We start from the raw sequence: 13,751 nt of genomic DNA on the forward strand, positions 1-13,751 counted from the left end.
TTTGTGGTCATAAAGACCATTTATCTAAATTTTGCTATGATGCACACAAACATAAAATGCTAATGCTCATTGTGCATCTCATTAAGTTTTTTTTATCCCACACACATGCACATGCATCCAAAGTTCATCATAAGCATGCTAGTGTGTATAAATGTAATTTTTATGGTAGATTTGGCCATTTGGCAAAGTTTTATTTTGATTTAAGAAAGGTTCAATTTTACCAAATTCTTCAAATAAACCATGTTTGTTTAATAATGTTTCACATTTGAAAAATAATTTTAAAAGACAATCTATGTTCGCAAATGTTCCTCGTGCACAAGTTTATGGTTAACAAAATCAAATGAGCCTCTTTAATTGTACTTATTGCAATCGGAAAGGTCACTTGTATAATTTTTGTTTTGACCGCGTTCGTGCACTATACACACCCAAATGGATTCATAACCCAAGGGTCTTGAACTCAAATGCTAGGGGTCATTTCCCTAAATCCTTCAGCATCAAGAATGATTGGGTGCCAAAATATTTTTAATTTTAAACCAAGATTTTTAGTGTTTTTATTTTTCATTTCTTGGTTTTTGAAAAACGTGTTTTGAAATTTTTGTAAATGAAAACAATTTTTTTTGGTTAATTCTTTTGTTTTGATTTTATTGACTTTGATTTTGATTACAGGTTTGTGTTTAAGCAACCCCCGGGATTTATTGGTTATCTATGTCCAATCATTTTTAGCTGGTGCTATATGTTTATATGGGTTGGAACAAGCTTAAGAGCTTGATATGTTTATATGATTGCCTCTCTTGTCTTTTATTCGAAAATTCATATTAATTTATTTTTATGGGATTTTATTTGATTTATGATTTCATAAGAGTGATTTGTTTTTCATTTGGATTCTCATGAGTGCTATGATTGTCATGGTTCTCATGATTTATTTTCATTTGAAAATATTTTTTCATGATTCTCATGTTTTTCATTCTCTTGATTTCATAAATTGCTCTTTGATTAGGTTTTGTTTTTAAATCGTTGCTTTGAGACACACTCTTCCATAATGATACATCCATATGTGTTATCATTGTATTTTTGTATGTGAATTTTGCTTAAACATGTTTTCATCTTGCTTGCTAATATATGTTTACCTTGGTCTTCATTTCATATATTCCATAAGGCATTCCATAAGGCATTTTGATAGGGGAGCCATCCCTATTTCTTTTATTGTTTTTATACTCACCGTGCTTATAGGTAGGGGGGGCCTTCGCTCTCTTCATTATTTTATTTTCCCTGTTTTTTATGTTGCCAAAGGGGGAGAAACAAGTGGTTTGTGAGTATATTTATGAGTATTGTGTTTTATTATATATTTTATATATTCTTTGCGTAAATTGTTTGTCATTATCAAAAAGGGGGAGATTGTTGGCCTTTTTATTTTGATAATGTTTTAATAAATAATTTATGACTAATATTGTTTGTCTAGTATTTGTGTTTTTTTTATCTATTGTAGATAAACAATGAGTTGGAGGTTGGATGAAATTGTGGCATAACGATCATATCCAATTGAGATTAGCGGAATAGTGGAGTGAAGCAATACAATTTAAATTAAAGATTCAAGTTCAAGCTTCATCCACAAGTTTACCAAGAAGAGCTCAATGAAGATCTATCAAGCTTGGGTAATTGTTTTGGTTTTATATTTTTTAGTTTAAATATAAAACAAATGAATATAATTGGAAAATACATACTTGTTTTATGTTTATATGCTTATATATGATTTCATCAATATCAAGTTTATTTAATTTAATAAAATTATGTTTTATTGCATAGTATATGTATTTTTGAGAAAAGATTTTGTTTTTCGGTTTATGGACTTGACAACACTAGTGTATATCTTTTCCCAAGTATATAAAGTCATACAAGAGTTTTCAAAACTTTGGTTTATGTCAAAACATCAAATTTCAAGTATTTCAAGTTTTCATGTTTTGAACATTTTTGTAAAATCAAGAGATTTCTTTTTTGGGAGATGTAATTTAAAAAATTCTTTTTCTAACATGTTCATTATCATGTTTACAAGCATTCCCCAAAGTTTTACATTTTTCTAAATTTATATGCTATTTTTAAAAAAAGTTTAAAAATCAGATTAGTTATTTTAAACAGGCTGATATTATGTTATCAGTCGACTGATGTAAGTGTTCAGTCGACTAAAGAAATCGCCTGGAATTATAATAAGTTTCTATTTCTTAGTTAGTCGACTGATCAGTCAACTGACGAGTTCATCAGTCGACTGACGAGGACATTAGTCGACTGACGAGGTCAACAGTCGACCGATGAGATGTTGGGCTGACTCTAACGATCAGCTCATTAGTCGACTGATGAACAACATCAGTTGACTGACGGCCCAACGATTAGTTTTTCTAGTTTTCTAATTTTTATCTTTTTGCTGGGTTTTCTTGGTTTCTTCTTGGTTTTGTGGTGTCCTACATATACCCCTCATACCTCAGACCTAACATATACAAGAGAAAAGTTTTAAAAGAGTTTTACAAGTTTGTTTAAGGGTTTCAAGTTTGTTTCAAGTTTTGGTTTTGTGAAAAAAAATTTCACAAGAGCTTAAGGAGATCATCCTTTGGTGTTTGGGTATTCAACTCATCTCCCTCTCTTTCTTGTCATTCATTAGAGAAGTTTTCTAAACTCTTTTCTAGTTATTTATTTGCTTTGATTATAATTTCTATTAGCTAGAATTACATTGAGTTTAGTTTTGATTTATCTCTTTGTCACACACACACACCCATAATGAGCTTTTAGTATTTTCATACATAGTATATTTGGGGTTGTGAGATTGCAACATTGAGTTGGTCTTAATTGAGTTCTCACCTTGTTTAGAGAACAAATTATTTATTATTGAGATTTCATTTGTGAGATCACATTGTATTGCACAAGTACACCAAGAGGAATGTAGAGGTGAGAGACGTGGTCGGTCCCAGGAGGAGTGGCGTCGGTAGTAAAGCCTAGTGAGAGGTAGTAATTCCGAACACTTGAGGGAGACACGTGAGAGGCCAACACTTATGGTGGGATTTGTGTAGTTACATTGTAATTGATTATGAACGTTGATCGATGAGCGTTGACGATATTGTGTGGTGTAAATATTTTCGGGTGAGCGTTAAAAACCCGGTGTAATAGTGGATTTCTCCTCGGGAGTGGGGAGCGGAGACGTAGGTCGGAAGTACCAAACTCCGTGATCATTTTCTTGTGTTTGTGTTGGTTTATTTATGCACTATTACTCTTGTTTGTTTATAATTTATATCACCCTTGTTTATATTGTTTATCCTTGCATATATCTTGTTGCATATCTAAAGTACTAGGATATTTGTTAATTAGTTTTAATTAGCATTAAATCAGATTAGATTAGCATAAACCCTATTCACTCCCCACTAGGGTTTTTTCCTAGTGGCATTAGGGTCTAACAGTAAAAATCTAGAGGAGGTTTTGTCTGGTAAGCCTGCGGATTATTCTAATATTTAGAATATTTAGTTGCCCTACATATGTGCATGTTAGTCAAGGGAAATTTGAGCCGCGAGCGAAGAAGTGCATATTCCTAGGTTATGCATCGGGTGTTAAGGGTTTTAGGTTGTGGTGTCCTGATCCGATGTCTCCTTACGGGAGTTCAGCAGCCAGATTCCGTTCAAGTAGATGAAGCACCTCAGCAGCTGCAGGAAGAGCGAGAATACACTATAGCTAGAGATCGGTCTAGACGAGATATCCGACCACCATGAAGATATGAAGATATGGTAGCTTATGCATTGTTGGTTGATAATTTTGTGCCCTTCAGCTATTCACGAGCTACTTCAGGTGATGACTTCGCTAATATTTACGGTTGTCGTGCAGACAATTCAATTGATTTGTTGAGGAGGTCTCTTTCAGTTAGCAAGTTCAAGCCGGGCTTGGACTTGATCGATACGTGGTACACTTAGATGCCATGTGGGGCTATTGAAGAAGGTGAGTAAGTTAGCTTATTTTGATGTGAGGAATCTTCTACGTATTTGAGTCAATGTGGAGATTTGTTATAGGCTGCCTCAAATACTCAAATCCATATTGCTTTGGGAGTTCCTTTTATGGCTTGGTTTGTTTTGATCAAGAGTTCTACTTACATTAGACTTTGCACAACCAATCATATTATAGGTTTATTCCTACATAGACTCTTGTTGGATTTTAGGGCATGTGGACTTCTATTTTTATTAGAACTCTTATTCCGTAGACAACAATGAGTTTGGATCTTTAAGGCTATATAAGAATACGATCTTTTAAGCCAATTATAATCATCAATCTTCAGAGCACCAATCAATAAGAGAGAGTTCTTTTGTGAAGCCTATTTGATATTCTTTTATTTTGTTCCTTTAGTTGAGAGTTGTATTAGGCTTTTGGTGTGTTATTTAGGATTGTGTGATTGAGAGATCCGCTTTGTATTCCTCACAATTTGGTAAAGTTTTCTCCTCCTTCACCTGTGGATGTCGGCTACAAGCTGAATCACATATATCTTTGTGTTCGTATGTTCTTGATATTTTTCGTGCTCTCATGTGATTGATATTTTCTTATCCTGGGGAGTTTGTCATAACATAGACAACTCCATGATTAAATCTTTTTAACTTAATACTTTATGTAATCTTATTCATGCATAACTAACTTTTGATTAGCATCTAAATCGAAGACTTAAAGCTTAATTTACCTCATCGAATATGACTCAGTCCTTAAAAGTGAGACAATTATTCTGGGATTAAGTCTCTTTCTTGCTCATAAAGAATCAAACATGCATAAATGAGTTGAATCTTTTTTCTTTATATGTTCTCCACCTACTATATGCTAATAATCAGTAGCTTTTGACCAATAAAAGCAATCTTTTTGAAGTCAAATTTTCTAGACACCTATATATAAAATCATAAAAAGACAAACAGCAGATCGAGTCTTCAATTTGAAGCAAATGAAAAATTATTTAAAATATTAACACATTTCGTGATGTGAATTAGGTGACAAGGTTAGTTAAAATGTAACAAGTAAACAAATATATGTTCGAATTAACTGACCGAAAATTACTTTAGAAATGAAGTTTTTTTAAAAAATCCTTGAGGTTTGCATGGGCAATTGATAAGTTGGAAACACGTTATCATCTTGTCTTGTTTTGCCCCTGGTTGCTCATATGCCAATTTAGAAGTCTTTTAGACCCTGTTGTAAATCGTACGTTCAAAGAGATTAATGCGTTTAATAAAATCTATTATATTCATCTTTAGGTAGAGCAATGCTTTAATTTTTTATTAGTAGTTCAAAATGAGTTACTCTGTAATGAGAAAAGATATGCCTGAATAACTCTCTATATCACTCATGATGAGTGACATTGATGGTTTGGAGGTACCAATATGACTTTTACGGTCTTGAGTTCAATTCTATGCTGGATTATTTATTAAAAAAAATCTATAGTGTTATAATCTTATTTCAGTCATGAGTTTTTCCAATGCGAGACTAAATCATATATTATGTCTCTTTCCTAAGCAAAAGCTCACACTTAACACAAAATCGTGAATAGCCATCTAATTACTGAAACTTCCGGTGAGAATAATATTACATTTTAGAAAGAAATGTGCCATTTCTGTGTTTTCTTTTAACTTCCGAATTTCATTTTTGTGTAAATGATTATTATTTTCTAGATATCACGAATATTAATTGCAAATGCAGAGGATCTAATATTTTAAATAGAATCCACCAATCATTCTAAGGCATGTACCTACCTTTTGTATTAAAATTACCTCTGCTTTTGCTTCAAGATTTCTACTTCCTAACAAACTTTAAACTTATGGAGTTTTTCTAAGCTTCTACCTTTTCAACTTAAGCCCTCACCTAACTACGGAGCTAAGAGTTTTTTCCTAGTGAACAAAGTTTTGCCCCCTTAATTGAAGAAAACCAACCTTAGGCAAATTGCTTATCCACTTTTTCTTAAAATTAAATCAGAGCTTTCAACGGAAATAAGTGCTATAATGCCCATTCTGAAATAAGGTTAATTGGTGAATCAAGTTCTATCTACCATATGAAGACCCAACATTTTTTAGGCTACATATTGGACACTATCTTAGTTTACAATTATTAGCAATCATTTGGTTAATTTCTTCAACTACCACTAAATACCTATGTAAGAAAATTTTACCTTTGCTTTGAGAAATATGCAACAAACCTTCATATTGACTCTCACAATGTCTCAAAAATAAAAGTCGCTACTAGCCCTTCTATTATGTATTGTGATTCCTTGCCTCCAATTCCTTTGACCATGCATTCCATATCATAGAATAGTAGAGCATTCTACTCTATGTATGTAGGCAAATAGGCATACAAATGCTTCAATCTTTATTATCACTATCACTAGTATTAATTATTAACAACCATCGGGTGGCACTTTTCAATTGTATCAATGTGAATGCCTTTTCTTCCTTTTGATCCCCATACAAAATCTTCCAGGGATTAGGTATGCAAGTTGACCCACGAAGGTGAGTGGGGGCCATGCATATGCAACCCTCTCCTTTTGCTACTATAAATAACCCAAGCTTCTCAAGTTCTTTCTCAAGCCTTGATCTTTTGACTTATTAAGATCAGTTAATGATCACAATGGCTTCTTCGTTCTTCGCGTCGTTTGCTCCTATTGCCTTGGTGTTCTTTCTCTTGCTGGGGAACTCCTCAGCTCAGCTTACTACGAACTTCTACTCAACTTCATGCCCCAATCTCCTCTCCACAATTAAGCCGGTAGTTCAATCAGCTATCTCAAATGAGACGCGAATGGGCGCCTCACTCCTTCGTCTCTTCTTTCATGATTGCTTCGTTAATGTACGAATATCGTTATTACATGTCAATGCACTTCATTCCTCTTTTCATTATGTTTCATTTAATTGTACGACCGCCATAGGGAATTGTTGGATACAGACCGATGGCTCATTTTGCTAAATGAGTTATTAGAAGAGATGAGGAATGATGAGGCCGACGCTTATGATATGATTAGTGAGGTCTCATCTATATCTCATATCTTTTCAGCTAATTTAGCAAAATCAGCTGCCAACCTATACACGCTATTTCTTTATAAGAAAGCAGTATGTTACATGTATTTCTATGGCATCATAGGGTTGCGATGGATCGTTGCTCTTAGACGATACTGCAAACTTTACAGGGGAGAAAACCGCAAATCCAAACAGTAACTCAGTCAGAGGATTTGATGTGATCGACAATATCAAAACCGCAGTGGAGAATGCATGTCCTGGTGCAGTCTCTTGTGCCGATATCCTGGCAGTGACTGCTAGAGACTCTGTGGTCATTGTGAGTTAACATGATTAATTTTGGATTGTTTAATTTAGTTAACAAATACATTGCTTTATTTAAATTTATATTCATAATTTGTAGCTTGGAGGGCCAACTTGGAATGTGAAATTGGGAAGAAGGGATTCAAAGACTGCAAGCTTAAGTGGAGCTAACAATAATATTCCTGCTCCATCTCTAAGTCTTAGTAATCTCATCTCTAAGTTTTCAGCTCAGGGTCTCTCAACTAAGGACATGGTTGCACTTTCAGGTATAAATTTTTTTCATCTTCTTGCTGTCAATAAAAACTTGGAATTTGCTATTGATTGTGGCTTTAATTGTAATTTTTTTGTTAGAATCTAAATATATAATAATCGATCCTCACCATAATTTTAGAGTTTTGGTGTAATGGCTAAAGAACTAAATTTTAAAATGGTGTCAGAACAACCCAAATTTAAATCCTATCAGCCACAAATTTAAAGCGGATTTTCTAAAAATTGACACCATTAAATGAGTCTAGGTTTCATTCCATTTAAAAGGGTTTTCGATGTTACCCGCAAGAACATATTAGTATATAGAAACATAATCCTTAACCCTCATCTAACTTCGGACTTTTGTCTTTAACGGTTAGATAGACTAACTTTAAGATTTTTGTTTAGCGTGTCACCTGCATAAGAATCTAGATCTAGAAATAATGTTAATTATAATGTCTCAATCTAATTACTTAGCTTTACAGTGGTCTCGCAATTGGAGGCGACTGATTGACCCCGTAAAGTAATAAGCCGTCTTCTTCAACTGGTCCAAGTTCTAGACCTGAGAAGGCCATATTTGGATCCAACTCATCCGACATTGCCAAAAGTGCTCGAACTCTTTTAACTTTTTAAAAAAGGCTTGGTTAGCCAAAGGTTTTCACTTTCACTACCCTTATGGTACCTTGAACTCACTAGCCTTGTCAATTAGAAAAGGCATGAAATGGTTTGCGGTCCATAACTTTATTAAATGTGCATTAAGGAAATATTAATTATTGAATCATCCAACTTCGAGATTCGTGCAACTACTTCTAATCACTTTTAACCAAACACATCCTAAATTTAGCACAAGAAAGATAACAACGTCTGCGGTTTAGATGGTATAAGTGTTAACCAAATAACCTACATAATATAAGTAGGCTCATAGCCACATCATTATAGCTATAATAATCAAATGATGATTAATCCTAGTTTGATAAATAACCGGACAAGAACTTAACCAGTTTAGAACTAATCTGAACTAGGGTTGTCCTGAGTCTGCCCCCTTATTTTGTATTGATCTATTTTCCTCGAAACGAGTAGGTGCGCACACAATAGGCCAAGCCAGGTGCACAAGCTTCAGAGCCCACATCTACAACGACACCGACATCGACTCCTCCTTCGCCAACTCCCTCCAGTCCAACTGCCCCGCCACCTCCCCATCCGGCGACAACAACCTCGCCCCCCTCGACCTCCAGACCCCGACGACCTTCGACAACAACTACTTCAAGAACCTCGTCAACAAAAAGGGGCTCCTCCACTCCGACCAAGAACTCTTTAACAATGGCTCGACGAGCTCTCAAGTTACTACTTATAGTAACAATCCGAGTACCTTTAACTCGGATTTTGTTACAGCTATGATCAATATGGGAGATATTAGTCCACTTACAGGGTCGAGTGGAGAGGTTAGGAAGAATTGTAGGAAGACTAATTAAATAGTTGTGTGAGTTTGATTAAATGTTGCAAGTGTACTTAGTGATTGTGAGATTTTCTTCCTAGTCTTCTTCTTCTTCCTCTTGTTTCTTTCCTTTTATTTTTTGGGTGCAATCTTGCTCATCTGCAACAAGGGAGGTCTTAATGTTGGGATGATGTGTTAAGATTTGGTGCTGGTTTGCGACTGAATTGAAAAGAATGAAAATGCGATGATTTTGATGTGTTGTTAATTAAATTAACCCCCGGTAGCAAATTCCTAGCTAACTCAATCGAATTAATCTTTGACGGTTCTCATCCCCTTAATAAAAATATATGACCCACATCAAAAGGCACCCGAAAGCATTTTGCAACCTCTATTGCATCCCACCATATTCATGAACTTCATGGCAGTATACAATGTTGGACCTTATTAAATTCATTAAAAGCACCATTTGGAGGATGAAAAATTAAATTCATAAAACAAGATAGGATAAAAATACTGTTGTGCGCGGCGGAAGCTCTCTAGGGCAACACGAACAATAACTCGAAGTAAAGCACAAACAATATGCAAACCACAATCACAGCAAGAACAAAGAATTTACGTGGTTCGGCAAGTTGCCTACGTCTACTGGGGCAGGAAGCGGGGGGAATTTTACTGAATACAGAATCAAGGCCAATACAACTAGGGTTACAATCTCTCAGCCAAACCCCTAAAACAAAGTACCTTGATCTCTCAAACAGCTCTCACACACAATTGACTGCAACAATCTCTCTTAGAGGCGCTCAAAATCCGTCCCTCCCCCGATACCCTACACAAATCAGGCTTTAGAATTAGCTACTTACAGAAACGAAACGGGTCAAAAACCTAAAAGCCAGCCACGATCATCGCGGTGCGACGCGGCGGTCGCCCGCCGCGCAGGTCTTGCGGCTCGACCGCACCCGGTCGACCGAATCATCAAACCCGAGCAGCGAGAAAATCCTACAGTCATCCTCCGGTCGAAACCCGCCGGTCGACCCGTCACCAGATCACGGTCACCGCTGCACCGGTCCGACTACCGCCACGCAGAGCTTTGATTCCATCGAGCCTTTCGTGCACGTTTGCGGTCCGACCGCCCTCGCCGGTCGACCGCAACCTCTCTGGCTCGCGTTTTCTCTGAGTTTCTGTAATTTCTCTCAATTCTTCCACCCTCGGCGAATTTTCCAAAAAAACTGAGCGACACGAAAGTCATTCACTATAGTCCCTTAACCAAGTCCAGGAACCAATACTCGAGCTGCACAACGCGATCTCCCCCCAGTCTGATCAACAACTGATCAAACGCAAGGCTGCCATATGAGAAGACTGCCTACGTAACCCCCGTATCCTCTTGCCAAGGAATCAAACGGCCCGAACGTCAGTTCACCCAAATGGCCTCCAAAAGGCTCAGCACTGAAGGATGTTCAAAAGCTTTCAAACAATGACCCCACCACACAAAAAAAACACATTTCCTCCTGAAACAACTTTGGTCACAACATATCTGCAGGGTTGTCATTTGTGTGGACGCTTCTCGCCATATGACCATCTCCATCCATCCCAAGACGTCCGAACAAAGTGAAATTGACGTCGTGTGCTTTCGTACGTGCATTCCCGCATAAACCTGGTTCTTCGCCAAACAACGGAAGCCTGACGATACATCAGCAATCAACACCTCCGAATAGTCTCCTGAGCGATCCCAAGTCTCCATAATCCTACCGCAACCACTAAAGCCTCCTTAAATTGCTTCAGTAACCGCCATACTAATGCCTGCCTCTGTAGTAGAGAGAGCCAACCTGTGGAGTTGATCAGGCGTCACAAACCGCAACATACCAGGTGCAGGCCACCTGCAACTGTACAAAGCATAAATGACGTAGACCCGGTCGTTTGTCAAGATGTCCTAGCCATAATCTGAATCACCAATATCCAATTACAACTCGCTGCCCCATCCCTATACTCCATCTTGCTGGAAATACTAAACAACATCGCACACGGGTTCTCGAACATACTGTACGAATCCACTTCGACGGCCCTCCACAGTGACCCTTCCCGGGGTCATGCATTCGTACATGCTCACAGCCTGTGACAAAATCTGGCTCTGTACGCACAACCATCGCCATACAATCAGCTACCTACTACACTGGGCATTAAATGGGACCCTTCAACACATTAAATCCTCTGTCCTCCACTGAACCAGGTGACCATCAACAGCTGAAAGCTTGAAGTGGGCGGGAGCCCCAATGGTGTGCATAACTTGCTTTTGCATTGCCCCATCAAGCTGAATTTCTTTCAACATCCTTCTGCCAAGTACTCTTCTGTGTAAGCTCTCAAAACTCCCCTCGTGCACCCCCCTATCTCATCTCGAATCCTCGATAACCCAATATCCTTCTTTGCCTCTCCAAGATTCTTCAATCTCAAACCTCGGATGATACACTCCTCTCTTCGCTTTCGAAAATAAAGCTGAAGATTCTGAATGCAATAACGCATATCGTCCCAACAACTATAAAAAAAAGCAATATATGCAATGCTCACCATGCCTGTATGCTTGTGCATATAAACACATGGGTTTCATAAATGGGCTCCTCCGTGTACGCCTCCCGGCAAATCATAAAGCCGTCGAAATTTCTCATTAATACCCACTGTCTGGTGACGTGCTTCAAACCATAAAAGAGACTATCTTGCAGCTTACAAAATACCAAAAAAATCTTCCTTCTTCCTGCAGCTTCTGAATACCCTGGGGTTGTGTCATGTAGAGTCTCCTCCATCTAAATCTCCGGTTCAGAAAGGCTGCTCTTCACATCCAATAACTGGACCAAATCCAAATCCAACTGTGCCACCAAACGCCAATAAAAAACCGAATCGACCGAATGCTTCACACCAACGGTGAGCAAATACCCTCATTGTAATCAATGCCCTCAACGCTGTAGCAAATATCCCTTGGCAACAATCTGCTTTTGAGCGAATGTCTCCAATAAAAGATCCGCTTCCTTCTTCCGGCATATAGCGCCACTTGTAACAATCAGCCTTTTCTTACGCCTTAGGTAGTGTGCAAGTGCGCCCAAAGTGTTCGTCTCTTCGCTGAAGAGACGCATCTCCTCCCTGCCATTTACGCTTCCTCCACCTGATTCGAAATCCGGGGCTAGACTGGGGTAACTAAACCCCCATTTAGGCGCGGATTATGGGGGCAGTTACACCCCTAATCCCCCTATAAATAGCAACAAACTCAACAGAGTTAAGGATGGGATTTTTTTTTTTTTTGATAATCAGATCAAGGGGTGGATTTTCGTGGAGAAGATCTTTCGATCAGATCTTCCAGAATCAGAAAAAAGGAGGAGTGACTCCTTACACAGTCTGGGAAATCAACAGACGGAGGAACTCTAAGCAGTCGATATTTGGCTTATTAACCGAATTATTTTCGGTTCCAACAACTCTATCATTAGAGTTTGTTACTTGTTCTGAATCACAAAACTCGTCAAGAGTTATCAACCAGACAAGACAGTTGTTCCAGTGAGTATAGATATTCGGATCGTCAACGAGAAGCAAACTCGACGCAAACAATCGAGGGAGGCATCTCATCGCTACCAAGAAGAACCCAGAATTAAACAAAGGAGAGAATCCAGATCATTCTCTTCTCTTTTGTAACTAGGAATCCAAATTGTAATCGAGAGTTGAGAGAGTTGTAATCATTCTTTTTCTAAGCAGTTAGAGAGAATAAAATCAAACGCAATTCTTTCCTTATATTCTTTTTATTACAAAATTTCCCACAAACAAAAGATGGCGACTCCGCTGGGGACCAGCTTCTCTGACGAAGAGGTGGTAACGCAATCCGACGTTCACCTCACCGGAACAACCGTGGAAACCTTGGTCGTGGAATTTGACCAAGCCAAATACGAGGAGGTTCTCTCTTCTGGATCACTCAGTCCTAAAGCTAGGCGAGATGCTTGTAAGAGCTCTAAAAAAGTCTTAACTGCTGTTGAGACGCCAAAGAAAGTCCTCTCCTTTGGCCAAAGCCTCAAGCTCGCTCTGCAAACCGAAGATCACACGCCTATGTCGACACAGCGTGTACTTAGTTGTAAAAGGCCTATGACAGAGATAAGCACAATCAACGCCGGTGTTGCTGATACTAAGGCTTTGAAACAAGCCAAGAAAAACGCTGCTCGACGACGAAGAAGGTCCATCCGACGAGCACACCTCCGAGAAAATCAATCCCAAGACCAACGCAAGGATTGCGTTTCCAAAGATCTGCACAAGCATTGCGTCCATACTCCAGAACGCACACTTCGAGGTAATGAATCCAATTACAAACCTCGGGTGATTCAACTTAAACGCGACCCTCAGTGGTGCGTTGTCCAATCAAAGCACAGCCCTGTTAAGGGAAAACAAGCACCTCAAGAGTGCGTCCAAACAAAACAAGACCCTAAAGGGTCTGTTCCTTCAACTAAACGCAGGCCAAGGCCTAGTGTTTATAAATCAAAACGCGACCCTCACGCTTCGACGCCCGAATGCAATAGGGTCCGTCAGGTTAACGCGTAACCCTAGGTCAACGCCAGTCAATGCGTTGCGACAAAAAGTCAACAGACGGTGATCTGAAACCCTAAGTCAACACAATGTGACAGAGGTAGTTCAAAGTCAACTCAATGACACGAGCTAAACTCAATTCATCAGCTGTAGACTCAAGACTCCGACGACGGCCAAGCGATAAACGCAGCGTCGGAAGAACTTCGGCTATTTGTCAAAGCATTGAA

The 13,751-nt window shown here is 38.4% G+C and overlaps 1 protein-coding gene across 1 annotated transcript; it reads left to right on the forward strand.

Annotated features, from left to right (window-relative positions):
* Positions 6,589-9,236, forward strand: LOC109850505 (peroxidase 4-like). Its single transcript, XM_020420523.1, has 4 exons — positions 6,589-6,834; positions 7,126-7,317; positions 7,402-7,567; positions 8,628-9,236. Exons 1-4 carry the CDS (start codon positions 6,610-6,612, stop codon positions 9,017-9,019), a joined length of 975 nt encoding a protein of 324 aa, XP_020276112.1. The 5' UTR covers positions 6,589-6,609; the 3' UTR covers positions 9,020-9,236.

The sequence above is a fragment of the Asparagus officinalis genome, chromosome 7, assembly GCF_001876935.1.
Source record: "Asparagus officinalis chromosome 7, Aspof.V1, whole genome shotgun sequence".
Classification (NCBI taxonomy): Eukaryota; Viridiplantae; Streptophyta; class Magnoliopsida; order Asparagales; family Asparagaceae; genus Asparagus; species Asparagus officinalis.

Coding starts and splice junctions, on each gene's coding strand:
- LOC109850505 (XM_020420523.1), top strand. CDS start 6,610: ATGATCACAATGGCTTCTTCGTTCTTCGCGTCGTTTGCTCCTATTGCC. Junction 7,318..7,401: donor CTAGAGACTCTGTGGTCATT/GTGAGTTAACAT, acceptor CATAATTTGTAG/CTTGGAGGGCCAACTTGGAA. Junction 7,568..8,627: donor GGACATGGTTGCACTTTCAG/GTATAAATTTTT, acceptor CGAAACGAGTAG/GTGCGCACACAATAGGCCAA.